We start from the raw sequence: 17,496 nt of genomic DNA on the forward strand, positions 1-17,496 counted from the left end.
TACCTTTTTTTTTTTTTGATAGGCAGACCACTTATTCTTTGGTACTGAAGTGAGAGGTTGTAAACAGAGTAAAGCACAAGGAGCTTCCCGAGGAGAAGGAGAGCAGGCGCAATCCCGCGAAACTGGCCAAAAAGTGGAGTGTGTATGTGATGTGTGGAGGCAGCGTCCCGCACCGACCCTGGGTTTACGAAGGTATGTTTACAAAAGAATTTTACGTAATTTTTGTCCATTATTCAGCAGTTAAAAATGTAGAAATGTATCTGTTTCAGCCCTTTTGGTGTTTAAATAAATGAAAGATAATCTGGTGAATGATGACATTTAGGCCTATGTGTCTAATCAAATGATGTTTTTCTGATGATTTAATCAATGCATTAGGCATGAATGATGATGCATCGTCATCTCTTCTCTATAGCTGAACTCTGACCAGCTGGGATGAGCTATATTTAATTTAGTGTTCAAGTTTGCTGACTAATTCCTTCCCAATATAGCTATCCATGAATGAGGGAACTAGTGGGTGTTTTTAGATCCAGCTCTAAATGAATCACTTATTGTTATGCAATCAAATTTTTTGCTATATAGTAGGCCTACGTGCAGTGTATTGCATGTGATTGTGAAAGGACTGAATTTCCTGCTTTAGGGGGATTCCATGCTGTCAACTGGGATTTTCCACGATTTTAGCTACTGAATAGAGGATAGACCTGAAAGACTTGTTGATAGTGAACTTCTGCTGTATTCCATTCGACATGGACAATTAAGATTTCCAAATTCCTACTTGGAACAGTGCAATTGAACACAGAAAAGGCTGATTTCACCAAGATGGCGAAGTATATCGTCACGCAAACATGGTGGCACCCAGGGAGATTGTTATAGCCGATGATAAATGTTCACTTTTAAGCAATAAAACCACCCCGATCAGACAGAGCCGATTGCAAACGTTTGCAGAGCCAGGAGTGTAAAACACTGTAAACGATCCTCTGGTGATAATCATACACCTGCAGAATAAATGCTTGCATTGAATTGTTTATCCGTCACAGTTTGGTTGCTAAGAGACGTCTTTGTTTACATTCGAACAGCTGTACATTCGAACTAACATCACCTGTATTGCTGATTTGATGCAACATACACACTTAGGGAAAAAAATGGTTCAGGGGGGTTCTAAATAGAACCCAAGGATTCTTGACTTTTGGAACCTTTGTTTGAAGAGCCATTGTAGAACCTTTCAGTGAACAAGAACTGTTTTCTTAGTGTGAAGAACATTCTAGTAATCTGAAGAACTTTTTCAAAGAACCAGAAAGGTTCCATGGATGTCGAAGGTTCTTTATGGAACCAATAAAACATTTCAGGCAGGAATATCCCACATCCAACTTTAGATAGAATACAGCATTATTCCCAGCCTCGTCTTTTTTAAAACGCATTCGATTTCTGGGGATGTTTTGGGATTGTAAATGCAGTCCAGTGGTTAGCTTTGAGAGGCTCTAGCCTCGATGCCTATAGTGTTAAAGTGAATGAGAGGCCAGACTGATTCATTACTCCCAGTGACACTCACATATGCAAGCGCACACCTATCATCTTTAAACACATCTCCCACACACCCTGGAGGAGTATAAATCCCGATAAGACTGCATAGATGTGCTCACATGTACGCATAGAGCGCCAGAGACTGCGTGAGGAGCACGCCGGGTTGGATCTAGTCCTCATTTATTAATTTTCCCTTATCAGTGTCCAATATTGAAAATGGAAAGCAAACAGCTGGTGCGGAAGTTGTCAGCATACAGACCATAGTCACTATTGAAAAGCAAGAGAGTCAATAGAGAAGCACAGCCGAGAGGTCTACTTTGCTCTGCGGTGAGTTTGTCTTTTTGTCTTAACTTAAAAGCAGGGATCGTTTTAAGTTGTTCCCTTATTTTGTTACTTTTTGATGCTTGCGTAACTGTTTTGCCTTCTTCATGAACTATGTTTTAATACTTCCTGTAGATTTGGTAGCAGTGTGTCGTTATTTGTGAGGATAATCTCTAGGAAATCTGTGCAATGCAATGTAATTTAAACATAATAAAACATGTTGAACTGAGCCAAGAGTGCTTTTAAATCATCATATTCAGCTAAATATTTAGGCTACGCAAGGAATAGGGGGGTTGTTGATCTTTCGGCTGAGTTTTCTGTGGGCGCAGATTCCTTTTGGCCCTGGTCGTCATATCCAATAGTTTTATAGCGCCTAGTTATTGTTTTACAGTTCTTATACTGACACAGTGAGCTCTGTTTACGTCCGGGTGTCAAATCTTGCTCCTGGAGGTCTACTGTTTTGTGATCCTAATTAAACACACCTGAACCTGCTAATAAAAGTCTTCAGGATTCCTGGAAACTTGCAGGCAAGTGTGTTGGAGCTAAACTGAGAAGGATATTGGTCATACAGAAGAAGGTCCTACTCCTGATCGAAGTTACCGACTGGTTCATTTAAACTGCATTGACCCACAGATCTTTATATAAAGTTGTATATATATTATATCCAACTTTATCCATATACATACAGTACACTCACGTTAAGCACTAGATACTGCATAGTAAATCTCAACTGCCTGGATTATGATATTCTCACTCAGCACTTTATATATATATATATATATATATATATATATATATATATATATATATATATATATATATATATATATATATATATATATATATATATATATGAAGAGTTCAGATGCAAAGTGCCATCTGAAATTTTCTTCTAGAATGATAATTTTTTATCAAGCTCGTATATTTAAGTTCAGTAATTTCACTTAAATGGCAATGAAAATGACCTATTAATTGTCATTTAAGTGAAATTACTGAATTTTAAATATACAAGCTTGATAAAAATTATCATTCTAGAAGAAAATTTCAGATGGCACTTTGCATCTGAACTCTTCATATATATATATATATATATATATATATATATATACAGTACCAGTCAAAAGTTTGGAAACACTACTATTTGTAATGCTTTTGCAAGAAGTCTCTTATGCTCATCAAGCCTGCAGTTAAAAAAACAACAACAAAAAAAAAAAACAGTAATATTATGAAATATTATTACAATTTAAAATAATGGTTCTCTTTTTTAATATATTTTAAAATGTAATTTATTTTTGTGATGCAAAGCTGAATTTTCATCAGCAAGTACTCCAGTCTTTGGTGTCTTATGATCCTTCAGAAATCATTCTAATATGCTGATTTGATACTCAGTTATTATCAATGATGGAAACAGTTGTGCTGTTTAATATATTTTTTTGGAATACTTTTTTCAGGATTTATTGATGAGTAAAACGTTAACAGCATTTATTCATAAAAACAGCATTTATTCAAAATAAAAACATTTCTAACAATATAAATCGTTACCATCACCTTTTATCAATTTAACGCATCCTTGTTGAATTAAAGTACTAATTTCTTTAAAAAAAAAATAGTTATTGTTCCCAAACTTTTGAACGGTAGTGTATATTGTTACAAAAGATTTCTATTCTAAATAAATACAGTTCTTTTTAACTTTTTATTCATCAAATAATCCTGAAAAAAGTATCTCAGGTTATAAAAAAATATTAAGCAGCACAACTGTTTCCAACTTTGATCATAAATCAGCATATTAGAATGATTTCTGAAGGATCATAAGACACCAAAGACTGGAGTACTTGCTGATGAAAATTCAGCTTTGCATCACAAAAATAAATTACATTTTAAAGTATATTAAAATAGAGAACCATTATTTTAAATTGTAATAATATTTCATAATATTACTGTTTTTTTTTTTTTTTTTTTTTTTTTTTTTAACTGCAGGCTTGATGAGCATAAGAGACTTCTTTCAAAAACATAAAAAATAGTAGTGTTTCCAAACTTTTGACTGGTACTGTAAATATTAATGGTGTAACGGTACAGAAGTCACGGTTCGGTACGTACCTCGGTTTTGGGGTCATGGTTCGATATGAGTTCGGTACATTTACATGTCTGGCCCTCCCAGATTCCTGATTGCTTCAAATTAAAAATGAAGGAATTGTTGATTTGTTACTTTAATTGATAGATTGACCAATACTGCACGGGAAAATGTAACAGGAGTTTGTAAACGTATTGGTTTGATTAATGTGTTGTGCATAGCCAACACTGTCATTTTCGTTGCGAGTGAAAGTTCATTAATATGGAGTGACAATGGCAAATGCACAAAGTTTAATATTACGCTTGAGGAAGAAGGAGAAAAAGAGCCTACTTCACCTTTCCACGAGGAGACAGTGAGTGCACCTGAGACTATTTCCAGGACACGCATATTTCTATGACTGTATGACTTTCCATGACTGTAGTAGTGAGACTTCCACGACACAAATCGGCACAATGCCAAATGACTTTGTCTCATTATAACAACTTATTTGTTGTCATTTATGGTCATACAGACAAGAGTAAGACGTCATTCGAAACTGTAAAGGGTCTGTTCTTATTTGTGCACAATCACAATAAAAACAAATCATTGTGCTTTTGTAAAATAAAGAAAACAAACAGGATGCCGTTTTCTACAGTCCCGGTTTCCTTTCCGTGAAGTTTGTGGAGCGCGTCACAAAAATGACCGAAACTCAGTGTACTCAGCTACTATCAAGCTCTTGCATGCCATCTGAACTCTTGTTTTGGGTTGGTGCATAGATCGTCTCTTCTTCTTCTGCTTTTTTTCCTGTTGTGGCGGTTAGCAAACAGCATTGCATTACAGCATGCCCCCTTCTGGATTGGAGTGTGGATCACCTGTGACTGACTGTATTCGTCGTCTGACTGTATACACCGAACCGTGACGTCTGTACCATGATGGTTCGGGAGGAAAGCATGTACCGTTACACCCCATATATATACAGTATACTCCTGTAGGGTAATATATTTTATAGTAAATCTCAATTTCTGTGATATATAGCAAGTCTCAACTGCTTGATAGTTAATTTAGTCGCAAAATATATCAGCCATATATATATATATATATATATATACACTTCATTTTACTACAGTACATACAGTATAGTTACGTAGGGCGATATATACTTAGCCTGGAAATCCAAATCTAAATCTGAAAGATTAATGGTCTGGCATCGACTAATGAAGATCGGCCAGCTCGAGGGGCGGCACCAAGCATGCATTTGAAAATCTCACTGCACGCAATTGGATAACACTACGACCAATCACAACAAGCCCCATACCTTAGCTACCAGCGGAGCTAACTGGTAGATTAGACTCTTGCCGTATCCGGTTGTCAAAACAGCAAAAACGCCCTTCTTACAAAGGAACGATTGGAGCGGCGTCTTCTGTTCCTCTTTTAGATAAAAAGCCAAGTCTAACTCGTTCATTGTAGCGGCCAAAACCGTTTCAAACAACTGGTGTTCATCCATAGCCATCTTGCAATGTTTACTAATGACTTCGACGTCACAGCGCTGTCGTCATCTCGCCTCTGGCCCGCCTATATCAGATAACCCGATGTGATTGGTGCAGCTCGGATACAAGGGCATATTTAATGAGCATCATTACTCAACGCCAGAGTAACTCGCTGAGCAAATTCAACTTGTGCTCTCGCGAGAACTCTGGATTTCCAGGGTAATATTTACTTGGCCATATAGCAAATCTCAACTGCTCGATTGATATATCATCGGTAATTATAACTCGCCCAACTCTCTCTTTATATAAAGTTGGATATATAAGTATGACCAAATGTATCAGCATGCATACAGTATACTTGCGTAGGGCGATATATACTTTATATCAAATCTCAGCTGCTTGATTGCTTGCATCGTAAATGTAAACTATATTATCACCCAGCTCTGATCTGTTAAATGTGATATTAAGATATTATGAACATTAACGTCATGATTTTCTGCTGCTTTGAAACAATGTATATTGTGAAAAGCACTATACAAATAAGTTTGACTTTAAACTTCACATTTTTAATTACACTTTAGGACTGAAACATCCAGCTCTACACTGAGGCCTCCTTCTCCCGTGGACCGTATGGAACAGAGCAACCATGCAAGTCTGTGATTATCATCTGTGTCTCACCGTCTACATCTTCACCTTCATCACCGGCTTCCCGGCCAACGTCTTGGCCTTCTACACGCTGAGCCGCAAAGTCTGGAGGAAACCGTCTCCCATCGACATCCTCCTCCTCAACCTCACCATCTCAGACTTGCTCTTCCTCATCTTCCTACCCTTTAAAATGCAAGAAGTGGCCAATAAAGGGGAATGGAATATTGACTACTTTCTGTGTCCACTGTCTGGCTTTTTCTTCTACATGACCATCTACAACAGTACCTTTGTCTTGACCGCGGTGAGCGTGGAGCGCTATCTTGGCGTGGCGTTCCCGATCCAGCACTCCCTAAGGAGAAGACCCATATACGCCGTGTTCGCCAGCATCTTCATGTGGGTGTTTTCCATCCTTCACCTCAGCATCGTCTACATCGTGCCCTACTACAACCCGTCCGGGACGGTCCCGCCATCCCGTAACGTCTGCTACGAGGGATTCACCGACGCTCAGCTGGAGATCCTCCTGCCCGTGCGTTTGGAGTTGTGCATCGTTCTCTTCTGCGTTCCCTTCCTTATTTGCAGCTTCTGCTACATAAACTTCATCCGCATCCTCTCAAGGCTGCCGCACATTGGCCGGCGGAGAAAGTTGAGAGCGATCGGATTGGCTTTGGGGACGTTGTTGGTGTTTGCGCTCTGTTTTGGACCCTACAACGTCTCTCATGTTGTTGGCTTCATAACAAAGAAAAACCCAGTTTGGAGAGACAAAGCTCTTCTTCTCAGCACGTTTAATGCCTGCTTGGACCCGTTTATTTTTTACTTCACCTCCGCGGCCTTTAGAAACACACTTAGTGCAGTGGTGAGGGGCATTTGGGGTAGAAGCTGGTGCCAATGCCCACGAATCCTATGGAGCTCCAAGAAGGAGTCTCCTGAAACAGAGAAAGGCAGCCTCCCGAAACCACAGGAGGTCACAAACGCACTTTGACCAACAGTTTTATTTAGGCCAGTGGAATTATTTTTGTACACAAATACATGCTGGGTAAACATTGCTCTGCTTCCTGGTAAAATGACGGAGGCGACGTAGAATCCGAAAACAACACCAACTCACGTGTAGAGTGTTATCTTAGTAGGAAAAGGAAAACACGGTGGCGAAACTTGTGTGTACATAAAGGGACTGAATTGAGTGTCGGCAAACAGAGGATAAACTTCCTTTTGTACATAGAGTGTTTATTCATCCAAAGTGTGAGCTCATCCTAATAACAAACATGTCATCATTGACTTTATTCAGTATAAACAGAACGCAGTATGAGGACATTGATCACTCGGATAAAGGAGCCAGATTCGCCAGCCATGTGAATTCAGGTCAACAGAAGAGAAGCACTCAAAGGGTTTTCACCTCTTGAGGTTGATGCTTGTCTGGGAACTGACGATGTGGTTTTCTGATGGTTTGTGATACGTGTTTGATCGAAGGTGCACGATATTCAGTGTCCAGGAAGTGTCAAAACCACAGAAATGAATGATGAAATAAGTGATGAACTCTTGTTCAACGTGGTTCTATTTAGAACCCTAGGGTTCTTGACTTAAAGAACCCTTGGTTCGATATAAGGAGAAATGATTGTTTCATGTTTAATGGGTTATTGCAATTCCCCCCCTAGTGATAAAGTATGTTTACGAGCTGATTAATTCATTTAAATTTAATGATCTCACGAAATTTACTAATTTAAAAATTTAATCAAAATTAGAAACTAATTCAAACTAAAGTCATTAATTAAAATTAAATCCATAAAAAGCACTTCTAAAAGGTTCTATGAAGCACCTGATAAAACCTTTAAGGTTCTATATATAGAACCTTTTCCTCTAAGAGAGTAGAAATGAAGAAATCAAGCTCCGTAGTTATTCCCGATTGATTTAAATGTGAAGTGCGTCTTTATTTTGATGGGAAACTGTGGTTACACTTTTGAGAGTCTACTTTAGACATTCTCCTAACTATAAGTAACTTTGCAACTATATGTCACCTTGACTGTTAATACTCTAATGACTGCTAGTTGATATGTAGTTGCAAAGTTACTTATAGTTAGTAGAATGTCTGAAGTGGACCATCTAAATTAAGTTGTTTCACTCTAAAAAATACTGGGTTGTTTTAACCGAACTTTTGGGTCAAATATGGACAAACCCAGCCACTGGGTTAAATTTTTACATTACATTTTTAACCCAACATTTGGGTTTGTCAACATATTTGACCCAAAATTGTGTTAAAACAACCCAGCATTTTTTAGAGTGGTTTAAAAGCATTTTTATTATTTTTGCAGTTCCACTTGTCACCACTAGTGACACAAAATGCACACACTTCACCTTTAAATGCATTATGTATATATGTAAATAAAAAATGTAAATGTATTATTGTACATGTTGATGAAAACCAGGTTCTCTTAAGAGCCTGTAAGAAGTGTCATTAAATAAAACATTGTTTGTAAGATCAGAGCTCGACTGCCAGAAGGAAGGAATCATCTGGAGTATTTCTTCATCCTGGCTTTAATAAAAAGTTTATGGCATATTTCCTCTCGGTCCGTAATAACTATTAACCACTAAACTTGCTTCACTGTTATAAACCCGACAAATATTTGCAGAAGGTTATTGTCTTTGACTACCGAGCCAGACAGGAGTGTATATGTACAGATGCGGGAGCACATGTGGGAAACGCTTGGCTTAGTTCCTTATGAGCAGCACTCAGGAAACCTGTTGATATAAACAGTTATTGCTCTAGTTTGGAGGCGATTTCTGTAATAAGAAAGAGAGAGGTGGAAGGATGTTTGACTCATCACATAAACACAAGTGCTCTGGTTTTCACTCATTTCAGGTCAGCTAGTTTTGCAACAGCCAGACGTTTGACTGTCGACATAAATTCTGGCCAATATTAGAGCTCATTCAGGCCAACTTATTCAAAATATGTCCGTCTCCACCAACAAATGCACCATGTCATGGAAATTGTGATCAAAATAAGTATTGATTATTTCACAGACAATATACAATTAAAGCTTCAAACATATTTTGAGTGTCTTTCAAAGGTTTGAAGCACTTTTAGAGATTTGAACAAATCCAGTTATTTGTTCTTCTTCAACTTTTAGATGTTTCCTGTACAAAACATCAGGGATCAGATTAACAGTAGCCTGACGTCGTCATACTCAGATTCTAGTCAGAAAATTCGGCTGGCATCCAGGCTAGATTAACAGAATAATAAAATTATCCTTAACTGCTATTTTCGGTTACACTTTATTTTAAGGTGTCATTGTTACAGTGTGATTATATATTACTATATTGTACTGAGTAATATTAAGCAACTACATGTACTTATTATAGGGTTAGGATTAGGATTTGGTTGAGGGTTGCATGTAATTATGCATAATTTACTGCTATGGTAAGTACATGTAACATATGTAACAAGGACACTGTAAAATAAAGTGTCGCCATATTTTCTTATTTTCTAACCAAAGAATATTTTGGATAAACCCGTTCGCTTAATGAATAAATGTAAATGTCCTTTTCTAAGTTAGTCTTAAAGTTAGGATAACCCCCAACTTGTCTTAAATCCAAAGGTAAGATGTTTAATGCATTTATTAGATTGTTTGAAATAGCATAACATTAGCAACACATATTTTATATTTTATAATCTAACAAGTAAATTCTAATATGACGGTTAATGTCATCAAAACATTTCACACACTTAAAAACTTATTGCAAGGTGCTTGCTATTTAAAAAGGGTTAAAGGATTGGTGATTAAAAGTAATATTGACCACGCCAAAGCCTTACAAAAGAAATGATGATGTTCTAAAGAAAATTCTTGAGAACTTTTCAAGACGTGCACAAGAAGTTCAGGTGATACTTTAAGAAAAGGTTTTGTTTGTTAACATTAGTTCATGCATTAGCTAACATTAACAATGAACAATGTTTTTTTTAAAGCATGTATTTTCTTTGTAAATGCACTGACATCAACATTTACAAACTAACATTAACAAATGTTACCAAATGCAACTTTTGATTTTTTTTTAAATGCAGAAGTTCAGAAGTGTTGTTCATTGTTAGTTCACTTTAACTATAGTTATGTAAGTAAATGAAACCATATTTTTAAGTGTTACAGAAGTTCTGTTCCTAAAAACTTTCTTTTGATGATTATCATCAATCTGGCTCTAGAATATAAGTGAGCACACCTTGAAGTTACAAAAAGCGTCAAACATTTAATTTTACATACGCAAATTGTTTTCTCTGTGCTGCACCTGATTTAACTTGGATCTCCTGCACCAGTTCTGTTTAAGACATCTAATTTTCTTAATGTTTCTGCATCGCACAAGATTCATAATGCTGTCGACTTTATTTCAGGATCCAACCACTATACATCATATAAACGATTTCCATTTTCCATCAGCTCCATTACCTGTCCACCTGCAGTAATAAATACTCTCCGCCCAGCAAATGGCTGCAATTTAAGAAGATTCAAGCTTCCAGTCACTTCATTGGGGTTTTGCTTCTTAAAAAAAGAAAGAAAAAGAAAGTGTGTGTGGGTCTCTCAGGAGCGGAAGAGATGAATTACAGTTACATGGAACAATGATTTTCCATGAGTCATCACAGGTTAAAACAGAAACACAAAAAAACTATAATAAACTACTACAATATATACAGTGAAATAAAATTGGATGCAATGTCTTCGTCTTACCGTCCACCCTATCCGCATTATAAAAGTATAATGTTGTGTCTACACCGGATACATACAGTGTTTAACTCTTTTGTTCCCATTATAACCAACAACGTTGTCTTATAGGTGATCTGTTAGATCAGGGATCCACAAACTCTTTTTGCCAGCCGAACCCTTTCGACATAAAATATTAATTTGATGTACCCCATGAGATAATTATTATTTCAATAATTTAAAAACACATTTGCATAATCACTGTTCTCTGATATTTGTGGTCACATGAAATGCATGGTAAACAAATACGTCAAATAATCTTTTTTAGTAAATGTTTTATTTGTATTGTTTTTATTTTAGAATGATTTATTATTAAAACAATTAATTATTATTAGTAGTTTTGAATTGTACGTAAATGCTTATTACATGAAATATACATATAAATAATTATAATAATTAAATAATAATTAAAAAATATATAATTATAATTATTATATTTATACATTTGTAATTATTATGCGCATATAATTATAATTTTTTTTATGTTTATATTATTATTTATAAATAATTACACAGACATATATATATATACACTCACCTAAAGGATTATTAGGAACACCTGTTCAATTTCTCATTAATGCAATTATCTAATCAACCAATCACATGGCAGTTGCTTCAATGCATTTAGGGGTGTGGTCCTGGTCAAGACAATCTCCTGAACTCCAAACTGAATGTCAGAATGGGAAAGAAAGGTGATTTAAGCAATTTTGAGCGTGGCATGGTTGTTGGTGCCAGACGGGCCGGTCTGAGTATTTCACAATCTGCTCAGTTACTGGGATTTTCACGCACAACCATTTCTAGGGTTTACAAAGAATGGTGTGAAAAGGGAAAAACATCCAGCATGCGGCAGTCCTGTGGGCGAAAATGCCTTGTTGATGCTAGAGGTCAGAGGAGAATGGGCCGACTGATTCAAGCTGATAGAAGAGCAACTTTGACTGAAATAACCACTCGTTACAACCGAGGTATGCAGCAAAGCATTTGTGAAGCCACAACACGCACAACCTTGAGGCGGATGGGCTACAACAGCAGAAGACCCCTCCGGGTACCACTCATCTCCACTACAAATAGGAAAAAGAGGCAACAATTTGCACGAGCTCACCAAAATTGGACAGTTGAAGACTGGAAAAATGTTGCCTGGTCTGATGAGTCTCGATTTCTGTTGAGACATTCAGATGGTAGAGTCAGAATTTGGCGTAAACAGAATGAGAACATGGATCCATCATGCCTTGTTACCACTGTGCAGGCTGGTGGTGGTGGTGGTGTAATGGTGTGGGGGATGTTTTCTTGGCACACTTTAGGCCCCTTAGTGCCAATTGGGCATCGTTTAAATGCCACGGCCTACCTGAGCATTGTTTCTGACCATGTCCATCCCTTTATGACCACCATGTACCCATCCTCTGATGGCTACTTCCAGCAGGATAATGCACCATGTCACAAAGCTCGAATCATTTCAAATTGGTTTCTTGAACATGACAATGAGTTCACTGTACTAAAATGGCCCCCACAGTCACCAGATCTCAACCCAATAGAGCATCTTTGGGATGTGGTGGAACGGGAGCTTCGTGCCCTGGATGTGCATCCCACAAATCTCCATCAACTGCAAGATGCTATCCTATCAATATGGGCCAACATTTCTAAAGAATGCTTTCAGCACCTTGTTGAATCAATGCCACGTAGAATTAAGGCAGTTCTGAAGGCGAAAGGGGGTCAAACACAGTATTAGTATGGTGTTCCTAATAATCCTTTAGGTGAGTGTATAAAGGTGAGGTTATGATTTTGTAACTCCGCTCACTATAGTGCATGAGACATCAGTGAGTCCAACGACAGTGACGGCGATATGCAGTTGTGTTATGAGGGTCAAACTCTTTCTGTGTGGATGTGGGATCTGGGATTTGCCATCCCGTCACTGACAGACTCAGGAAGACATGAGATGTCCGGAGGAGTGTTTTGTCGGCAAGATGACATTCAGCAGACTCGATCAGTGTTTATTAGAGGAACCCAGAGGAGTCTTCTGGAGCAAGCCAAAGATAAACACACACCCACAGACAGCGGGAAACTGCAGAAGTTCAGCATCCTCCACCTCTTATGTAACTGTTAATTAAACATCTGGGCTAATTTGATGATGCGTTCAGCAGTTCTCTTTCTCTCGGCTCCACTGTTTACCATATTTAAATCCAGTTTCCCTCACGAGCTCACGATCTCCAGAGATGTTGGGGAATTGTAAATACGGCGTGATGTGCATTCAAGTGATTTTGGTTGGAATAAAATTGGGCAAATTTCTTTCACTTCCCAATCCCAGCAATAGCAGGAAGCTTTTTAACACGATAATGAAAAGCAAAGGATGTGCATTAGGATTGATGCTTCACAGAGAATGATGGGAAATGCTCAAACTTCACTGTCTTTACAGTGTGCCATGATTCTTACATTTACACACCTCACTTAAAGCTCATAGAAAAATCCCATAATTACAACATTGCATTTATTAGACAAGTGCACAAAAATCATTCTCACATGAAATGAAGGTAGAATCAGAATCAAACTTTTATTTTTAAAGAAAGAATTAATTTAAAATGTCTATTCCGCAAGAATGCATTAAATTTATCATGAGACATGAATGATAATGTTACAAAATAATTCTATTTCCATTAATAAATACATGCTGTTCTTTTGAATTTTGTATTATGCATCACAAAAATTAAGCAGAGCATTGATAATAATAGTCAAAAATGTTTCTTGAGCATCAAATCATCATATTAGAGTGATTTCTGAAGGATCATGTGACACTGCAAGACTGGAGTAATGATGCTGAAAATTCAGCTTTGATCACAGGAATAAATGACATTTTACTATATATTCACATAGAAAACAGCTGTTTTAAATTGTAATAATATTTAACTTTTTTTGACCGTAATTGATCAAATAAATGCTTCTGAGCGCTAGACCTTACAGTCTCGCAAAGAATAAACATAGAAACTGTTTGTTTGAAGCAATGAGCTCTTTTGTAATATTCAAAGAAATGAAAATGGGTATTACAAAACTGAAATGTTTATATGCCATTTGCTTTTGCAATATTGATGCTGTTTGGTGTTTGTTTTTTGCCTTTTTATTTACCATATTATTTATTATTACAATTATCATTATATATACATATATATATATATATATATATATATATATATATATATATATATATATATACATATATTTCTAATTCTAATTATTTTATTTAGATTTATTTATTTATAAATAATTTATTATTATTATATTATTATTTATAAATAATTAAACACACACATATATAATAACTTATTTCTTTTTTTTATTATTATTGTCATTATTTTTTTAATAGCCTATAAATTAATTTTAAGCATTTTTTATATATGTAAAACTATTAAATTAGCTATAAATATAAAAGTATTGTTTAGTTATTCTTTATTTTGATTTAATTATGTAATAAATATTTAAAAATGTAATAATTAAATCAAAATAAATAATTAAATAATAATTAAATATATTCATTATGCAATTAAAATTATTATTATTTTTATAAATGGGTGCTATCAAAATCGATTAATCACGATTAATCGCATCTAATATAAAAGTCTGTTTATATAGTAGGCCTATATGTGTGTGTATAATATATAAAGGTGAGGTTATGATTTTGTAATTCCGCTCACTATTGTGCATGAGACATGCCATTTGCTTTTGCAATATAAGAATCAATGGAATTAAATTGATGCTGTTTGGTGTTTTTCTTTCTTTTTTCTTTTTTATGCACCATAGTGAGATGAGATGAAAGAAATGCTTGGAGAGCAGATCTGACACAGCAGGTCAGAGGTCACACCTGCAGCCGCATCATCACAGCCGCATCACAGCCGCATCATCACTGTCACTGACCTGACGGTAAATCAGTCTGACGGAAACGCTCGTGGTTTTGCTCAACCTGCTGAATGTGCAATGAGATCCACGTCCATTCAGGCCAGAGTTTCTGTGTCGTTTCACTTCCTCTCTTGGGTCAGTCTGGATTGTTCCGGGTCTCATCAGTTTCTGTCAAAATAGAGAACTAAAAGCCATTTTGTGGGTTTTATTTTTGATGGTGGTCGCTTTGAGGTTCAGCCTTTCTGTTTGTGCACACCATATTACGGAATACAGTAGCAAAAAGAGTGCGTGTGTTGTTTAAATTGCTGTTTATAATATTTGAGAAGAAAGTCTGTCTAGCTTTGCCTAGTTTCATATTGAAAGCATGAAGGCTGTCTTTGTAGATGTTATAATGGACTACAAGTTTTGTCTTCCGCCGCTTTTCTGCATTGTCTTTTCATATTTTGCACTGCTGTTGAGTTTGACATGCAGGTAAACAAATAAAAAAATATATATTTTATTGTGTTTTATTTGGATTGTTTTCATTTGTAAATTAATTATTATTAATTAATATGTAAGTGTTTTATTACCAATAAATATTTATTTTTTAAAATGCATAGTTAAATTTTTTATATAATTTTTATTATTGTTGATTAATTAATTATATTTGTACATGGTATAATTATAAAATTAAATATAGATATAAAATTAATTGTTATATGTATTATTACCAATCCCAAAAACTTTTAAATGATTTATTATTAAATATTGTTGATTAATTAATTATATCTGCACATAATACAATATTTATATTTATTAAATTAAACATAAATATAAAATTAATTAATTTCTATATGTATTATTAATTTAATGTATGTTTTAATGATTTATTATTATTGTTGATTAATTAATTATAATATATAATATAATTATTAAATTGAATATAAATGTTACATTACTTGTTAAATGGATTAAGAGTTATATTTAAAATTATTTATTAATTATTATGTATTTGTATTATTATTAAATTAAATATTAACTATTACAATTATTATATTATTTAATTAAATATTTGCATTTCATCAACTGGCATATCCCAGTTTGGGAAACATATTTATAGACACCCAAAATCTTAATATTAAAATAAGAAAGATTTTTCTCAGCATCTCATTTAAAGGGGTGGTATAATGCCCTTTTCATAAGATGTAAAATAATTCTCTGATGTCCCCAGAGTGTGTGTGTGAAGTTTTAGCTCAAAATACCCCACAGATATTTGAGGGGGAGCAAAAATGCACCGTTTTGTGTCTGTCCCTTTAAATGCAAATGAGCTGCTGCTCCCGGTACAGTGGGCGGAGCTTCAACAGCTCCTGTCCTTTTGCCTCACACACACATGCACTGAAAATCTCAAAAACTTTTGGTCTTTTATGTTCAAACCGGAGTCAGACAATGATGGAGAGACTCAAGAAGAAGTGACAACATGTAGAAGCAACAGGACATTTCTGAATGGTTAGTTGATGAATTTATGTAGCTGATGTGATCTTCTAGTCATTGATTAGCATATTCTGTCATGATAATCTATAAATCGTGTTTGGGGGTGGGGTTTATGTAAATTTTAGGAATGTCATGTAGTTCCTACCAGCCGTTTGTTGTAGTCCTTAAAAACTATTTCTTTAAAAGCAAATATCTCCCTTTGCTTTGAACTTTGAGCGTTGTAACTTTGCAGATGTTGTTTATGCTCAAACAGCAACATTACACACTAACTAAAGTTAGAAAAGTGAAATCATAATCAACCACCCCTTTAAGATGTAGCAGGAATTTCTTAATGGGTCACACAGAATATATCTAATGCTTCACTGTTTCAGGTGTTGTTCGGCATTGAAGTCTTACCTCAGAAGAACACAGACAGTAAAATGTCACCGAAGCAAGTCTGTTTCTGTAATGAGCCATTCCCTGCAAACTAGAAAATGCCAGTGTCTGCCAGCTTTCTTCTCAACAAATGATGTGTGGACGTAAATACGTCTAAGGCTGAAGGCTTGTTCCAAGGAGGATGACTTTTCATGAAATTACAGTCATTAAAAACAAGATGAATTGTGTAACTGGTCAACCAAGTAGCTGAAAGTTTATCGCCAGTGAAAACTTATCCATGTCATAGTGCAGGCATTGACATTAACCAATGCACAAACAAAGTTGTTTATTTGACTCAAGTTGTTAATTGCAATATATAAAGTTAACTTTTATACTATCTAAACTGGACTATAATAAACCTTAAATTCTGAAAGTGGCACATTTATTTCTGTTGGCTATTTGACCTTGTTGACCCAAATCTGAATAACTCGTGCATTTGAATAAAGTCGATAAAACGTATTTGAACAAATATATTTGAATTGAATGTCATGAACATAGACTTTTGAACATAATTGGACAATTTTATGCTCATGCAATATTATTCCTAAAAGGCTGCTTGCAATAGAAATAAAGATGGTATCAGGAAACGACTGAAGCTGATGTGAAAAATGCAAATAACCCTACAACCCTTTACTTTGAGGAAAAGATAAAAACAGAAGAAAGAAAGGGGAAAAACGACATGGACAATGAAACATTTTGTTGATTTTGAGAAAAAAAATTAAAAAAAGTTCGATTAAAAAAAAAGAAGTTCATTTTCAGTAGTACATCAGGCTTGATCAAGATGTACAAAGAATTTCAGAAGGCCAGAATTGTGAGATAAAATCGCAATTACCTTTTTTTTTATTATGTGGCAGAAACAAGCTTCCAAAGAATCTAATGCTTCTTTTGTTCCATGTTCAGGTGTTTGCCTTGACCTCAGAAGACAACAAACACACAAAAACACATAAAATGTCACAGCATCAGGTCTGTTTTCTTT

At 35.4% G+C, this 17,496-nt stretch overlaps 1 protein-coding gene across 1 annotated transcript; it reads left to right on the forward strand.

The window, feature by feature from the left end:
- The first annotated feature begins 1,818 nt into the window (after positions 1-1,818).
- On the forward strand, positions 1,819-7,462 carry LOC311276328 (free fatty acid receptor 2). Its single transcript, XM_084385944.1, has 2 exons — positions 1,819-1,845; positions 5,958-7,462. The coding sequence occupies exon 2, from the start codon at positions 6,023-6,025 to the stop codon at positions 6,998-7,000; it is 978 nt and encodes a 325-aa protein (XP_084242070.1). The 5' UTR covers positions 1,819-1,845; positions 5,958-6,022; the 3' UTR covers positions 7,001-7,462.
- The last annotated feature ends 10,034 nt before the right edge of the window (positions 7,463-17,496 follow it).

This window comes from Rutilus rutilus (assembly GCF_951802725.1).
Source record: "Rutilus rutilus genome assembly, chromosome: 17".
Classification (NCBI taxonomy): Eukaryota; Metazoa; Chordata; class Actinopteri; order Cypriniformes; family Leuciscidae; genus Rutilus; species Rutilus rutilus.

Bases quoted from the DNA above. Each gene is read 5' to 3' on its own strand.
- LOC311276328 (XM_084385944.1), top strand. From the start codon at position 6,023: ATGCAAGTCTGTGATTATCATCTGTGTCTCACCGTCTACATCTTCACC.